The sequence below is a fragment of the Dysidea avara genome, chromosome 1 (assembly GCF_963678975.1).
Source record: "Dysidea avara chromosome 1, odDysAvar1.4, whole genome shotgun sequence".
Taxonomy (NCBI): domain Eukaryota; kingdom Metazoa; phylum Porifera; class Demospongiae; order Dictyoceratida; family Dysideidae; genus Dysidea; species Dysidea avara.
In genome coordinates this window covers 37,032,369-37,050,127 of record NC_089272.1, presented here as the reverse complement: position 1 = coordinate 37,050,127, position 17,759 = coordinate 37,032,369, and the positions used below count along the sequence as shown (strand labels likewise).

At 37.7% G+C, this 17,759-nt stretch overlaps 1 protein-coding gene and 1 long non-coding RNA gene across 2 annotated transcripts in view; one reads left to right on the top strand and one right to left on the bottom strand.

The window, feature by feature from the left end:
* The window catches only part of LOC136263742 (uncharacterized), a 139,601-nt gene that overhangs the window by 78,021 nt on the left and 43,821 nt on the right, over nt 1–17,759 (top strand). The window lies entirely within an intron of this gene.
* Nucleotides 1–17,759, bottom strand: part of LOC136263538 (uncharacterized) — a 28,090-nt gene that overhangs the window by 8,861 nt on the left and 1,470 nt on the right. Inside the window, exon 2 of the mRNA XM_066058140.1 lies at nt 3,586–3,631. Within this exon, the coding sequence (XP_065914212.1) occupies nt 3,586–3,631 (46 nt within the window). The remainder of the gene's footprint in view (nt 1–3,585; nt 3,632–17,759) is intronic.

Genomic DNA, 17,759 nt, shown 5'->3' with positions numbered 1-17,759 from the left:
AAGTACATTAGACATTCTGCTTTTAAAATTATCCCTTATTCCTATTTATTCACCGAATTATTCTTAATGCTTCTTAGAGTAATTCATGAAATAGAACAAGCTACATATATTTTCTACAGCTAAAATATAATTGCTAAAAAGCACAAGACAAACTCTCAAAAGACCAAAATATTCTGATAGAGCAGTCATGTATCTTGCTTAAACATTATTAGCATAAAATCAGGGATAAAAGTTTGTAATACTATGTCACTTATTCTAATAATACAACCACCTTTTTGTAATACTGTACCGTAAGAAAAATATGTGAATTCCAGTTGATCATTCCTGAAAAATAATTATTCTACTATAGTATGTTCACGTTGAGCTGAACCCTCAAAAACATTTAATAACTCATGGATGCAATTACACTTGATCTTGAAATTTGGCTCATTTGTAGTACTGCTCAACCCGCTAAAAATATTTCAAAATCTTTTTGTTCAAATGTTTGACATAATATTTATGGCCAATCAAAATTTTCACAATACATTTCCTATGGGGAAGCCATACAACTACAGTGTCCATTACAGCCCTTTTCAGAACTTGTAATGGAGCCAAACCGTACGTGTCTGTTGTTGACACCTTTGCTGTTACCAACAATCATCTGGTTGGCTGAAATGTTAACTCTGTTAAGAAAAAAATCCACTTTTAATTTTTAGCTGTTTTTCAGGATTCAGCTCAACGTGAACATACTATATTCTGGAATTATTCCTGACTCTTAGTATAATGGTACCAAGGTATTTGCCATTACCATCTTCCTTCACTGTGAAACAAGCACTCAAAAAGTTTACGGATTTTTTTTTGATTTCGTAAATAGTTCGCCCATTGTGTTTATTGCATTATGTTGTAAATTAGGCTTACACTAACGTATGAGATTCTTGCAGATCCAGTCACAGTTATACAGTCATTTTGAATGTGGTGTCCTAGACCTAACAGGTCAGCTTTTAGCAGGGACAAATTATTATTCAAATATCCATGTAGTCTTCCGATATCTCATCGGCATGGTCTTTTCTTGCACGTGCATTTATGACCCACCTAGATAATGCTCACTATTTCATCCACCCTAATCAATGCTTTTCTTTCCCTGTCTTGCATTGTAGAACCCACCTATCCTATTACATCTACTTGGTCATCAACTACTTCCTCATGTTAGCTGTCAGTAAGTAATAATCCACACAAAACTGTGAAAAAAAAGTTCTGCTTTAAAAGCCTGGGTGAAAAAGAAAGGTGGTGGCAAACAAATGGCTGCAATGATGTTAATGCTAACCACACAAAAACAGCCAAGCTGTAAAAAATGGTGCGGCCTTAAAAAACCTGGGTGAAAAGAGTTGCAAAATCAAAGGTGGCAGCCAAGAAATGGCTGCAATGATGTTAATGCTAATAAATTTTTAACAATGCATGTAACCATTATTAAATATTTTTAGCATTAACATCATTGCAGCCATTTCTTGGCTGCTACCTTTGATTTCACAACTTTTTCACCCAGGCTTTTTAAGGTTGCACCATTCTTTCACAGTTTGGCTGCATTTGTGTGGATTTCACTTCTTTTTGTACTGTGTAAGGCCCCAAAATCAGCCTATGGCTGACTTTGAGGTTTTCTTTACTCACATTTCTTCATTTCTTCTTTTTGATGATTATTGAAGACAGACTTATTGTATTGCATTGCATAATTTAATTCAATACTATTATTGTAATACTCTAATAGAGTGCACATTTTTTGCTAATAGAACATACATAGAATGTTCTAGAACAATCTAGAACTTCTTTTGGTAGATCTATGAAATTACAAACATTTGATTATAATCTGATTTAATTTAGAAATTTCATTTATAAAGCAGAAATTAAGTGAGGTGATCAGCCAAGGTAACAGTGGTTCAGTGGTTAAGGATGGAGGTGTTAGGTATGGGGGTCCCTGGTTCGAACTCTGGTAAGGTGTTTTCAACATTTTTTGTACAACTTTTGTACCTGTGGTGACTGCTCTATTAGAGCATCTATATCCAATGATTTTACATTTGTTTGGTTTTTGCTGTATAACTTTGTTGCTGTAACTCTATTGCTATTCAAACTATCAAGAGGCACTGCTACAATGATCAGCCTATCTACACACCAATTTCCAAGTTATTCCTATACTCGGTTTACCCTGTAGCCGTGACAAAAGTCTGATCTTTTTTTACATGAATAAATGCTCATAACTCCTTGAATATTCTTCAGATTCACAGCAAACTTTGTAAGTGAATCCACCATCACACGCTCTTCATTTGTGCCAATGATCGAGGCAATCGAGTTACATGTTTGCATTTTATAGTATTTTTTGCAAAGTGTGTGAAAATAAATCGAAGCCCCCGTAGTCCCGGTACGGCATAAGAAAAAAATGAAGAATTTAAAATGAAACTTTGAGCACCCATATCTTGCAAATGGCTGCTGTGAATATAATCAAATTTGCTGCGTAGCCTACCCTACCTAGCAGACAGTTATAATGCAAAAATGGAGTGCTTTGGAGAAGGGGCCATGGAGCTATGCATGTGTGAAAAAGCTGTTTTCTTTCTTCCTGTCAATATACTCACGGTGTGGTGCGCCGGCTTTCTTGACCACACGACACACTACTGTGTGTCTTGACAATTTGTGTGTGTCTTGATAAGTTTTAACAATGAGCATTAACAACATTGCAGCCATTTATTGGCCGCCACTTTTGATTTTCACAACTTTTTTCACCCAGGCTTTTAAGGCCGCACGTTTTTTCACAGTTTAACTTTTTTTTGTGGATATCCCTCCTTTTTGTAATTGCAAGCTCCAAAGCCAGCCTATGGTTGGCTTTGATTATTCCTTTAAACTTGTTTCCCTTTACTACAGGGATCATCAAAGACTGCGTTGCTATTTGTATTCTAGAACTGAAATAAGACAAATTTTGAAGGCGTGTATATCTTAATGATAGTTGAACAGATTCAAATCAAATTAGGAATGGGAGTTGCCCTACCCTGAGGAAGCTTTCAGGGGACTAGCTTGCCCCAGACAATTACAAAGAAAACTACTGCAAATAATTACTAAGGTATGTACAAATTAATTTTCTATTTGATTATGAAATAAATTGATTGATGTTGATTCTATAACATGTAAGGGTAGAGCATTCCATTCCAAAATTTGTCGCAATGGTTATTTAAACCACGGACCTCCAGCCTGAGAGTAGCTTTCTGAACCACTGTACCACCAGTGTTAGCAAAAGTTTACTGAGCTGGGGTTCAAAATTATGCCCTTCAGGATCATTCATATTTCAGATATTCATCCATTAATAGATACTCTCCATTTTAGCTTCCATATAATAAAACAGTTTTGAATTGTCATAGCAATTTATCGCAAGTGTTTTTGGATGCATTCATTGGCTTGATTGTACCTAACCAATTCTGGCCAGGCACTGTGAAGGGTATTGTGAGATCAGTTATTGGTCAATAATTTGCAACTTTAATGATCCCTATTGACAGTACCACCATAATGTATGATACCACACCATGTCACTACTATCACATTAAACACAGCATTCAGAAAATAGCTTACCATTTTTTTCTGTTGATTGCTGTAATGATGGGGGCACTTCCCTTCCCTAAATGTAGGGAATGAATGCTAAACTCTGCATATACATACAATAAATGCAACATGCGTACACTGTCATATTAATAACTTCTTAACATTGATTGAAAACATAGTTTTCAGCAGTATATAGTGTAGTCATAAAAAATATAAGCACAGAGTGGTGTGGGACATTATGACTCTACATGAAGTACAGATATGTGCAGTATTTAGATTTCTTTAACATGCTATATGTGTTTAGGCATGCATACCTTATACCAGGAATAGTAGGTGATAGGAATAAATCCTGAATAATGCAACAATCTCCACAAATAATTAACCCTGTGCAAAAACAGCCTGGCTATAAAAAAGTGAAGCCCAAGAAAGTACAAGTGACGTTTTCTTATACCCTTATCAAAAGGTATGATGTCAACATTTGGCCAAGAAAGATTAATACTAATCATGATAATACATAATTAAAATGATTGTACTATTGCAGTATATATATATTTACAAGTCTTTTATATGTAAAAGAATAATATGTTCTCTTTATAAATAAAGTGCATTTCAGTCGCCATTATTTATAAAGAGAATGTATTATTCCTTTATATACAAAAAGGCTTGTAGATGTACATACTGCAACAGCACAAACATCGTAATTATGCATTATCAAAATTAATATTAATCTTTCTTCGCCAGATGTTGATATCATATCTTTTGATTAATGTATAAGAAACAGTCACTTGTGACATCAAGAGTACAGTGAAACTTGTCTATTCCGGTCATCATAGGGACAAAATTTTCTGATCTCATTAAGGAGGTGGCTGCATTAAGCAGGCCACTTTGTACACAGTTGGCACATGTGGGGATTTTTATAATGGCCAGTTTAGACAGGTGACCTCTTTATGCAGTGACCTGATTAGCAGGTTTCACTGTATTACATGTATAATTATTTTACTAGTAATCATAAAGGGTAAGTAGTCACTTTCTATGCATATAATAATATGTATAAAGTACAATACATCATAATGAGAATACTTATATATTCTAATATGATGTAACTATCATAAACTATGATGTCATGAGATGGAACATTATGTCATAATTTTCATAGTATAAATACACTGATTCTTTTATTGTAATTTGCTGCTGTGTATTTTGCTGCTGAAAGTAGCTGTTTATTGCTCAATGAGCCAAGCTTGAGTAGAAGCATAGGGCTACTTTCTAGAAGGGTGTACCAGAAAGGCTACTTTACAGTGGAGGTCCTACTGAGATTCTGTCACTAGCTACCTTGGCAGAATTAGAGACTCTGGAGGAGAAGAAGACAAAGGTCACAGTGTTATATTGTAGTAAGAAACATTAGTTATTGTTGATTGCAGAAGCTTAGAGAACTATTAGAATCGCAGTGTAAATCTACTAAGAGCGTACAGAAGAATGCATGAACCCTTCAGATAGAGCAGTTCAGGAAAAAGCTTATTCTTTGTATTATAAGAGACCAAACTTGGGCATTTTCAGTAGCTGGCCAGTGCTTTGGACCTACCTACAGCAGCCACCAGAGGTGATGCTGAGGTTAATGATTAAAGGGATGTTGACGGCCCACATGTGTACAAATAGTTATTTCTCAGACATAACAAGGAGAGCAACTGTCAATGAATGATAAAGATGGAACCTATTTAGTTACTTCACCAATTACTGTGAGACATGGGAAAAGTAAGTCATCTACCTTTAATCAGGAAAGCTGTAGTGAGGAAGAAGAGGAATTAGCTTGACACCTCAGCTCACTCAAGTTACACAATGTTCTTCAAAATTTTGAGGGAGAGAAGATGTCATTACTTATGGAGGTAAAGTCAACAAAGGGAGAAATCGACCGATTGGAGACTGACCTTAAAGTGCAAATGATAGGGTGGTGGACTCTGGCAAGAGAACTGTGAGCAATTGTTGATGCATGATGGTATCCTAGCTCAGAGAAAGCAGGAGATACAACAATTAACGAATATGCTGGAATCAAAAGAACTGGAACTAGCCAGATTGAAAACATCTTTTTTGACAGAAGCAGCCATTCCAGATAATTATTATTAGAAGGGATCTACGCCATCATGTTGGTGAAATACCACTCAATCCTATGGTTACTAGTATGTTATAGTCTTTAGAGAGTGTATAGCAGAACTGGTCTAACAAGTGGTAAAGGATTAGTTGCAAGATCTTCCCTTTCAACCTCTACTTCATGGTTACAAGGTCAACAACATTGAGGAAGCTTTTCACAACAACTACATGGGTAAAAACAACAACCCCTAACCTTTTCTAATCAGGTGACTACAAGGGTAGTTCAACAACAACAATGACATCTACATGGGTTACAACAACAGCACCTAACATGTTCTCATCAGGAGATTACTGTAGCACATCCACAACAGCTGCAGCAAGAGTTACAAGTGAGTGACTCAACTTGGAGTAACAAACTGTTAAGACATGTCAATGAAGCAGAGAGAGAAAAGAGGTCTCAAGCTCAGCAGGTAACTTAACTGAATAGATTTTTGCCTGACATTGTTTCTGTTAGCAGATCAGTAAGTCATGCTTACATTTCCCACTGTGGAAAGGCACCCCAGTAGATCCTTTCATTGCCGATGATGTCAAGAAACTTTTGATGATTGATTACTAACGTTAGAGCATGCAGCCATGTGGAATGATAGGACCCCTGGCCCGAAGGATTGTTGATGTAATTGGCTGGTTATTTAAGAGAGAAAGCTGGAAGTTTTTACTACCAGAAGAGAAGGCCAAATTGCTACAAGAGCATGCACTGAAGGAAGGACTTGATTCTGGTAATCAGGTATTCACTGCTTTGGATTTCCATCACACATATCACAACAACCAGATGAGTGTGTTAGACTTTATAGGATGACTAGAAGATGTTTCCAGACTGGGTTTCGAATGAGACAAGGGAAATGCTGTAATATGGCCAGCTGCAGGAAGGTTTATGATTACCCTTGATGGAGTCATTTGCTGTTTCTGAGGTTCAGAACCACAAAGAACTATACATATAGCAGCCAAGAGAGAGGAACGAAGACTGGCAAAGCTAAAAAAGAAGCAACAGTATTTGAAGTCATTTGAAATGGGGAAACAGGTACAGCAGTCAACCAACGTACATTACACTACTGGTCTAGATTTAATAAGAAGAGTATTAATGCTACCCAATGGAAAGTTAGAAATAAGGTCGAGAAAGAAACCAGTCAGAAGAAGTAACAGAGATGCTACATTTGTGACAGTCTAACCCACCTATCTTACCAATGCTAATAGTGAAAGACAGAAAGGTTACCAAAAGTTCAGCTCAAGACACCTGGTGCTAACATGATGATACAGACTAATTCCCAGACAATGACAGAGAAGAGTGTATCCTGTTGTGTTGATGTAAAGATTAAGGGAGTATCTACTACTGTTGTCATTGATACAGGTTCTGACATCACCATCATTAGAGGAGATCTGTTTTATCTTATATCTGAGAAGGCTAATCTAAAGATAGAAGATCTTAAAATTCCTCAGCTAAAAGCTTGAACCTATGATCAAAAACAAATTTTTCAGGATGGATAAATGAGAGTCAGTCTTGGTGACAAACCATTACTACTACTGTTTTTGTTAAGGTGGTAGCACTTCCTCAGTTGTGACTATCTGGATCAGTCTATAGATAATTGAAAATAGTGGACTACCACTCTAGTGTACAAACTGCAGAGATCAAAAGCACATCAATAGTGGAGTCACCTACTTCTAGGAAAAGATGCAAAGTATAAAACTTAGCGTTGTGAGATTACCAACCTACCACTCAGCAGCCATAACAGTGAAGGAAGAAGAGTTAGAAGGATCCGTACTAACAGAGGCACAACGCTTGTTAGATGATAGTTTACTCTGTATATGGAACATTACAAGCTGTATGAAGAGTAGCTTGATAGGAGATATCAGACCAACTAGCTAAGATGCAACGCATGGGTGTAATTATACCATCAGAAAGTCTGTAAGCTAGCCCAGTGGTGCTAGTGAGGAAGAGAGGTTTAAGGTTCTGTGTGGTTTAACTCAGTAACCAAACCTGACTTGTATCCTCTGCCGAGAATAGCCGTTAGGTCTAAATAATTATTTTAGTACACTAGACCTCAAGTCAGGATACTGGCAGATCAAAGTCAATGCTGGTAGTCAAGAAAGGCTGCTTTTATAACTCACAAAGGACTATTTTGAGTTTAGAGTGAAGGAGTGATGCCGTTTAGAATCACAAATGCTCCAGCAGTTTTCCAAAGATTGATGCAGTAAGGTTTTAGCTGGTTTACAATCAGAACCTGTTGCGTCAGTCTACTTAAATGACATGATAGTGTTCTCAGAAACATTGGAAGATCACATTGCACATCTTAAGGCAGTATTTGGTAGATTAAGAGGATTCTCAACCCAGGTAAACATAAGATTGTGCATGATGAAGTCAAGCATTTAGGTAATGTTGTGACACCAAGAGGACTTCAACCTAATAACTATAAATTGGAAGCAGTCTGGCATTTTCCTCCACCTATCAACTTGTAGCAACTAAGACAATTGCTAGGTTTGACGTCTTCCTATCTAAGATTTATTGCCAACTATGCTAAAATAGCACATCCTTTGCATTATCTTACAAGGGAGCCTTGTTTAGCTGGACAGCAGATTGTGAAACTGTGTTTGATTCCTTGAGAATGAAGTTAATGACAACACCATCACTGGCATACCCTAATTTTGATAAATATTTTACCCTGGATACTGATGCTCCGTAGTAAATTTGGTCTGGGAACCATATTGTCTCAGACTCAGGATGATAACAGACTGCATCCAGTAGCTTATGCCAGTAGATCTGTATCCACTTCAGAGGCCAATTATGCCATCAGTGACTTGGAAACCTTAGCAGTGGTGTGGACAGTCACACATTTTCAGTATGGCTATAATGTTACTGTTGTTACAGATCATACAGCTGTCAAGGCTATCCTAGGAACTCTAGTTCTTACAGGAAGAGATGGTGAAATAAGGTGGAATCCAACAAATTGACATAGTTCATCCCTTGGGTAAGAACAGTTTGAACATTGATTGTCTTTCCCGACAGCCTGATATGCTGGCTCCACAATAAGTGAAATATAGATTGCACTAGTTTTTAGTCAGCTACCAGAGACTATAAAGCCACTCTGGAACAGGAGACTATGACTATACAGAGTAGTGGCGATGGAATTAGTGAAGAGCATTTTAAAGACCAGGAATTGAGACCAACAATCCTTTATCTGCAAGATAGAACATTATCAGAAGATGTTAAGTTAGGCAAGAAAGTTGTGGTTGACTCAGTCGTGTATGCTATCTGTAATGATGTGCTTTACTGTGTAGGTTCCAAGCAAATGGAGACAGCACATGATGTAGTGCCACAGCAATTATGCCAGACGGTAATGCAGAATTAGCACGATGATGCTGAATTACCACGCTCAAGACCAAGGTTATACAAGAGCCTGATGAGATGCTGGTGGTGGCCATGAATGTACCGTGATGTGATACCTTATGTGGATAACTGCCCACAGTGTGCTATTGTGGAGGGCACTGGTAGGAGGCAGAAGCCTCTACTACAACCAATGCTTACAGAACAACCCTTGAGTGGATATTATGGAGCTACCAGTCACATCTAGGTACGTGATTATATTTCAAGATATATTTACTAAGTGGCCGATGGTCTACCCTGCTCAGGACCACAAGACTGAACAAATTGCTTAGCTAGTTGTTAAAGAAATTTTACCTTGTTTTGGTGTGTCAGAGGCTATCTTATCTGACAGAGGAACCAATTTGTTATCTTTTCTATGAAAGATATTTGTAAAATGCTGGGAATAGAGAAACTTAATACTACAACCAGTCACCCACAGTGCAATGGAGTAGTTAAAAGGTTTAATCAAACACTGAAGACAATGCTCAGGAAGCAAGCTGCTAAATTTGGAGTACTATGGTACCAGTATCTTAGTGGTGTGTTATGGGCTTATCACAATCCCCCCCCCCCCCCCCCCCCCCTCATAGCTCTACAGGTGAAAAGCAATCTTTTCTGTTATTTGGTTTCACCTATGAGCAGCTCTAATACTAATCAAATCACTGAATCCAACTAATGTAAATGACTATCAGAAATAGGTGAACAGATGTTATCACTCTCATCTGAAAGGAAGTTAGTGAAACAAACCAACAAGGAAGCTCAGAGGTGTTATAAACAACAGTATGACAAGACAGCAAGGAAATCAAAGTTTAAAGTTGGAGACTGGGTATTAGTCTATTTTGCCCAAGAAGAAACTAGCAAGAACAGAAAATTGTCATAACCATGTCACTGAAAGAATCTCTCTCTGAAGTTGAACCACTGGTACCAGACCTCACCAGAACTACTAGAGATGGTAACATGCCAGTTGCTACACGACAGGAAGGTGACACTTGCCCCTAATATTTAAGAAGCAGAGATAGGGCTCGTCCCTTCTCCAGGGGGGAAAGTGGTGTAAATACTATCTAATCCAAAACAGCCAAGCTGTAAAAAAATAGAATGCGGCTCTCAAAAAGGCTATGGTGAAAAAAGATGTGAAATCCAAGGTGGTGGCCAAGAAATGGCTGTGATGGTAGGTTAATGGTAAAAATTTTAATAACGACAATTCAGGTGAATTTTGGTGCCGGGTCTTGGCACAAAATTCACCTGAATTGTTGTTATTAAAATTTAGACTAATGACTAATGCAAACAAATCAGGTTTTCATACAGTGGGTCACAAATTACAGGTAGCTATTTAATCAATTATAGCTCACGACTAAAACAAGCTACAAAGACTATTTAATCTGGTTCAGTTCAGTCTGTTCACCACAAACTGGCAAATCGATCAGGGTATAGTGTTTTTTCTGCATGTGGACAAAGAAGAAGCTCATTCCAACAATGAAATGACGACTGTAAACTTTATTTCTACCAGATTGTAAATAAGCGCCTATAACTAATGCTTCGTATGGGCACTTATAATGCTGCATGAACGCAAAATAAAGAGTTTCTTACTCCCCGTGAACAGGCAAATACGATAGCATTATAAGTTTACTGATTGGAGCTTTGTGTCAGTACATACTGAAGCAATTAAAATGTGTATGTTTTAAAAGTAGCATGCATATTTTGCCTAATTTATTTTAATACTGTTTTGTATTTTGCAAAACGACCGGTTTCTGCTCAGCGGTCACATTGCTCAGCAGGTCACATATATACAGGTATATGAGGCAACTTCTCTTATTTCACTACATTTTTTGCTAATCCGTTGTTTCACAATTTTTTTATTTTTTGATCCCTAAACCAACTTAAAATTTTTAATATTTTATTCTACTTGTTTGTTTACTTTTTAAATACCATGGTTATGACTAATGAACCCGCACATACCACATCAAAAGAAAGAATGATGCCAGACATGCCATAAAATTAAATTGGCATCTGAATGTGTGCCCCAACAATCAATTACTGAAAAGTGCAATGGCCATTACGCTTTGTCTCCAGCTATGTTGCGCCCATTATACAGTGATACAAATGAAGAACAGTACAAGAAGTGCCTCTGCAATCACTACAGAAAATAAGGTGATAAGTGTAGTAGTATAGTACCACAACAGCCATAAGCATTCTATTGTACATACTGTGGTTGACGAAAAAAGCATGTCTTGGGACAAAGCAACGTCAAACAGTGATAAAAATCAATCCTGTAACATTTAGTTATGTATTGTTGAGTTATGTTTGGTGGACGGCATTATATTAGCTAGTTGGATAGTTGAAGGAATCATTGGAAAAAGGGAACATGTACCATTTTAGAGTTTTCGTTTCTTTAAAAATCCTATTCAATTATTTAGTTAGTCAGTTAATAGAAAATTTAGTTAAAGAGAAATTTTTTTAAATACAGTTAAATAGGAAATGTTTAAATTCCATAGATACTTATTGGAAAGATAAGGGGTCACTCTGAAAACATTTTTGGGCTTGGTTGTGCGAAGGAAAACTGAAGCTGTTTTAATTTCAGGTGATGTTGAAGGACAAAAAGACCCAAAATTTCATGATCCCTACTATACAGTACTACCATATTACTACCAGCATAGAAACTGGGTTATTTAGTACTGCTGACCTGGATGAACCACTTAATTAGAACAAAAGCATGCACCAAGAGCTACATTTTGGGCATTCCAAAAGTAAACAGATGCACAATAACAAAACAGGATCAGTCTGTGGGTGTAGTTCCATACACATGGTACACCACAATATGAGTATATTGACAGGAACAAAGAAAATCTGGTTTTCACACCTTTGTAGCTCCATGATTCCTCATCCAATTGGAACCAGTTTCGCTGCAGAGGTGCCTGCCAGGTAGGCCACTTTACATACCAAATTTGAATGAAATTGCCCCAGCCGTTTCCAAGATATGAGTGGCCAAAATTTTGTTTTTACTTCATTTTTTCTCATTCTTAATCTTTTCACACACTTTGAAAATTTGCTATAAAACACAAAACAATGCATTAACCGATCACCTTGAAACTTGGCACACTCAAAGGGAGTCTAAGGGTGAATCCTAGTACCAAGCTTGGTGCAAATCCAATTAACAGTTCATGAGATACGACTGACTATTTGTGTAAAACAAGATTGATTTATTTACTATTTATTGTGTAAACCGCTTCAAGTAATGAGCTGAAAATTGCTATGTAGATGTAGTAACCATCATAGGAGTGCCTTTTCATGGTTTGAAAGGAATCAAGATAAAGATCATGGAGATATGACACAAAACCCAACTTGTGTCACAAGTATGTGATCGAGTTACATGAATAAAAAAAAAAACTATTAGTTTTCACACCTACCAAGAAAATTGCTAAAGATAGTGAGCTGAAAACCGCTTTGTAGATGGAATAATCATCATAGAAAGTTCCTTGGACTACTATAGAAGAACTGGAGTAAAAGCCATTCAACACTGTGTAGCAAGTGTGCGATAGAGATACTCTAATAGTACAGTCATTCTATTAGAGCATACAGCATTGCTAGTAAGTTACTCTATTAGAGCGCTAAGCTACGTACCAAGTCACTGTGTAGATGCAACAAGTCACCCAGTACAGAGTTCAAGTTACCCAGTAGAGAGTTCAGCTACAAAAAAATCACACTGTGGAGTATTCAGCAACAAAAAGCCACCCTATAGAGAGATCAGCTACAAACAAATTACCCTGTGGAGTATTCAGCTACGTATAAAAAGCCACCATTTAGAGTGATCAGCTACAAGCAAAATGGCCCTTTGGAGAGTTCAGCTACAAAATGCCACCCTATAGAGAGATTGGCTAGAAACAAGTCACCTGTTCAGCTACAAACAGGTCCCCCAGTAGAGTTCAGCTACAAACAAGTCACACAGTAGAGAGTTCAGCTACAAACAAATCATCCTGTGGGTAGTTCAGCTACAAACAAATAGCTCTGCAGAGAGTTCAGCTACAAGCTAGACCCGATAGAGAATTCAGCTGCAAACAAATAATCCTGTGGATAAATCAGCTACAAACAAATCAGCCAGTATTGAGTTCAGCTACAAAAAATCATCCTGTAGAGTTCAGCTACAAACAAATCACCCTGTGGAGTATTCAGCTACAAAGAGCTACCATGTAGAGAGATCAGCTACAGGCAAATCAGAGTTCAGCTACAGAAACCCACTCTGTAGAGAAATCAGCTAGAAACAAAGCTACAAACAGGTCGTCCAGTAGAGAGTTCATGATCAGCTACAAACAAGTCACACAGTAGAGAACTCAGCTACAAATAAATCATCCTGTGTGGAGTTCAGTTACAAACCAGTAGCTCTGCAGAGAGTTCAGCTACAAGCTAGACTTGATAGAGAATTCAGCTACAAACAAATCATCCTGTGGATAGATCAGCTACAAACAAGTCACCCAGTACTGAATTCAGCTACAAAAAGTCACCCTGTAGAGAGTTCAGCTACAAACAAATCACTCTGTAGAGAGTTCAGCTAGAAACAAGTTACCCTATAGAGAGATCAGCTAGAAACAAGTTACCCTGCAGAGAGTTCAGCTACAAACAAATCACCCTGTAGAGTTCAGCTTCAAAAAAAATTACCTTGTAGTGAGTTCAGCTACAAACATATCACCCTGTGGAGAGTTCAGCTACAAACAAGTAGCTCTGCAGAGAGTTCAGCTACAAGCTAGACCCGATAGAGAATTCAGCTACAAACAAATCATCCCGTGGATAGATCAGCTAAAAACAAATCACTCTGTAGAGTATTCAGCTACAAACAGCTACCCTGTAAAGAGATCAGCTACAAGCAAATCAGAGTTCAGCTACAAGAAGTCACTCTATAGAGAGATCAGCTAGAAACAAGCCACCCTGCAGAGGGATCAGCCAGAAGGAAGTCAACTGTAGAGTTCACCTGCAAGCAGGTCACCCAGTAGTGAGTTCAGCTACAAGCTAGTCACTCAGTAGAGATTTCAGCTTCACCTGGTAGAGAATTCAGTTAGAAACAAGTCACCTGTTGATAGTTCAGGTCACCCAGTAGAGAGTTCACCTACCAACAGGTCACCCAGTAGAGAGTTCAGCTACAAACAAATCATCCTTTGGAGAGTTCAGCTACAAATAGGTAATCCAATAAAGAGTTCAGCTACAAAGAAGTCACCCAGTAGAGAGTTCAGCTACAAATATGTCACATAGTAGAGAGAGTTCAGCTACAAACAAGTCACCCTGCAGAAAGTTCAGCTACGAGCTAGTCAAGGGCGCTGAAACCAGGGAACCAGGGGTGGGGGCTGGCCCCCATACTATTTTCAAAAGCATGTTTTTGGGACAAGTAACCAAAGTTATATACACACAGAGAAATACATACCTCCATACAAGAAGCCATACAACCATTATGCAAAATCACTCTCTGTGGTGTGGCATCACCAGTCCACCACAACTGTCAAGCCATTCATTGTATGGTATTAAACACAAAAAGCACCTGTAACTTTATTTCTGTTATGCTTGCATGCGATACCTGTTGTTGAAATATTTCCTGGATCCCGTGCAGTGAGAAGTTTAACAGTAGAAAGAGTGCCACATCTGTGGCATTATATGATGTGGAAAAGATTTAAACCCCTCAACGCCAAATTTGTAGAGGCCTCCAATCCACTGCTTCTAAACTGCTATAACTTACATGCCATATCATATAATCCTATAAAACTATATATCCATTTACTCGCTATAGAACAAGGAATTTGATTATCAAGTTGTTGTTTACATAAGAGCAACCACAAAGCCATTTATAACTTCGAAGTGTAAAAATCGGCCTAAGTGAAACCAAACGTAAAATTTCACTATTTTACAGGCTAGGACTGTTTATAATAACACAAAAAACATCACTAACCTGTTTACAGTTAAAGAGATGATCACCATGTCTGATTTTCCAGCATTTGAGCAAGTGCACAATGTGCATACAGACACAAGGTCACTGTTTTGAGGCGTAAAATAGTAGCAACACGCCATTCCAACCTATATAATCCCTCTCCTTACTGTTTCTATTCATTAGTAGTGCCATTATCATGTTAAGGAATTGTCTACAATGCTTGTTATCAACATTCTGAAAGTATGCCATTTCATCATCTAAATGTGCAATAGTGCGTGAGAGACTGGTTATCTCTGTTCCCATTCACTTGAGGGTGTGGCCACTACAGAATAAGCCCAGGAGCTACTAAAACGCTTGACTAAAGTTACAGAGTACTTAGAATGTGATGCTATGGGTGGTTGTGTATCGAAACCGCCATATGGCAGTTGTGGTGGTGAGAGGGTTAACTCGAATTGAGGGTGGTAACATATCTAAGGGCAGTCTCATTGTAGTGCACGAGTGTATGGGAGTTGCTGACTACCGACAATTTATAACCAGAAATCATGAAGACTTTGGTAAGTAGATATATTAAGTAGTTTAAAGAGAAACATACAAGGATGTTGAAAATGAAAGTGGCTAACTGTGAACGTAGTGTGGTATTCATGTGATCTACACTCAGTTTGGGAACACCTGCTAGAGCAAGGTAATGATGTTTAACTTTGCAGATAACAACTAGTAATGTTGTAATCCTTGTAGTGTGAAGTAGCATGAAGAGAAGACCTTCACGTGAACATGATTTCTCACGAGATATATACATGCATTGAGCACATGCGGTAGGTGTAGAGGATCATAGTAGCCATTAGCAGGATGGAGAGTGAAGAGACGTAGCTATGCAGTATAGGTGTACGGTTATTAGCTAGTGATAACACACTCCACAACACCTATAAACGCACGTATGAACTGGGTACATGAGCCATATCAATGGGACCCTGTGTGTCTGCATGGGTGTTGATCAATTTATGGTTAACTGGTTATGTCTATCTTTGCCCCCCCCCCCCCACTCTGAAAATTGTTCCTATGCCTCTGGAGCTAGTCATTCAGTAGAGAATTCAGCTACAAACAAGTCACCTGTATAGAGTTTAGCTACAAACAGGTCATCCTGTAGAGAGTTCAACTACAAACAAAATTAATTATCCTCTAGGGATCTAGAGTCATCTACAAACAAGACACACAGTAAAGAATTCAGGTACAAAAAAGTCACCCAGTAGAGAGTTCGGTTATGAACAACACCTAGTAAAGAGTTCAGCTACAAACAAAACCATCCTGTAGAAATTTCACTTAAAAACATGTCATCAAGTAGAGAATCTGGCTACAAACAAATCACCCTGTAGAGAGTTCATCTACAAAAATGTCTCACAGTAGAGCATCCAGCTACAAACAATTTATCTTTAGAGAGTTCTGCTACAAACAAGCTACCCAGTAGAGAGTTCAGCAACAAACAAATCATCCTGTAGAAAGTTCAGCTATACGCTACGTAGTCACCCAGTAGAGAATTCAGCTGCAAAAAAGTAACCCAGTAGAATGTAGTAGATTAAGCTAATTACAATTATATAACTAGTTACATAGTAATTTGTAATAAGGATTAATTTACTGTCCAAAATTATAACAAGCTGGATAGTTACATACTGTTGGCCTATTGAAAAAAGCTCATGTTTGTACAATTATAAAAGATGGATGTTTAAAATTAATCTTTTGCATCTTGTTTCTCCTTCCTGTAGTATAGAAAAGACAGGTAAAAGAGGCCATAGCTGTAAGAAAGGGTGCAGCCCCCAAAAAGTCATGGTACAAAAAGATGTGAAATTCAAGTTGGTGGCCAAGAAATAGCTGTGATGGTAGGTAAAGGCAAACGGCAATTCAAGTGAATTTATTGCTGAGTCCTAGTGAAACTTGGAGGAGGCCGTACAAATTCACCTGAATTGTCGTTATTAAAATTTTTGCCATTTACCTACCATCACAGCCACTTCTTGGCTACCAACTTGGATTTCACATCTATTTTCACCATGGCTTTTTGGGTACACACCCTTTTTTACAGCTTGGCTGTTTTTGATTAGATTAAGTTTACAGACAACAAAACACTATTCTCACAAGTATGAATTTGTCAACACGCTATACAGATAGATTAGCATGGCTCTACATAGCTATGCCCATAAACAGTATCATACATGTATGTGAAAACCTGACACAACCGCGCAAGCCTAAATTTACAGTACAAAGCTTTGAATACAATGGGTGAAATACTTGTGTATTATAAAAAAAAATTCTGTAAATTTTTGAAAGCTTTGTTCTTAGGAACTAACAATAAATACCTGGATATCATCTTATTCACCTACTCAAGAAGAGTTCGAAAATCTTTGCTTCATTGCAGTAGATGCAAATTCAGAAGTTATGGGTGTTTGTTTGTCATGTTGAAACAAGAGTATGCGATTGATCTTTCTTCACTAATTTTGCCTTTGCATGTAGTAAGACAGGTGATACAAGAAAAAACTTTACCCAGTAATCGATTCCCCTACTCTCGATTCCCGACAATATGGTGCAGATTTAAACTCAGTGTGTCATTCTGCTATTAAGTTACAACTGTTTTAGTAAGCACCTGTAGTTTAGTTTCCCTATACTTGGCACAGTGCTGTACAAATCGATCTTTCTGTTGTAGTTACTTTGTAGGGCAATAACTTCCAAAGTTATTGGTATATGAGGCTGAAACTTTGTCAGAGGATGCATTTGGCTATATTAGATTATAAAATTTTATATTTAAAATGGGAATTC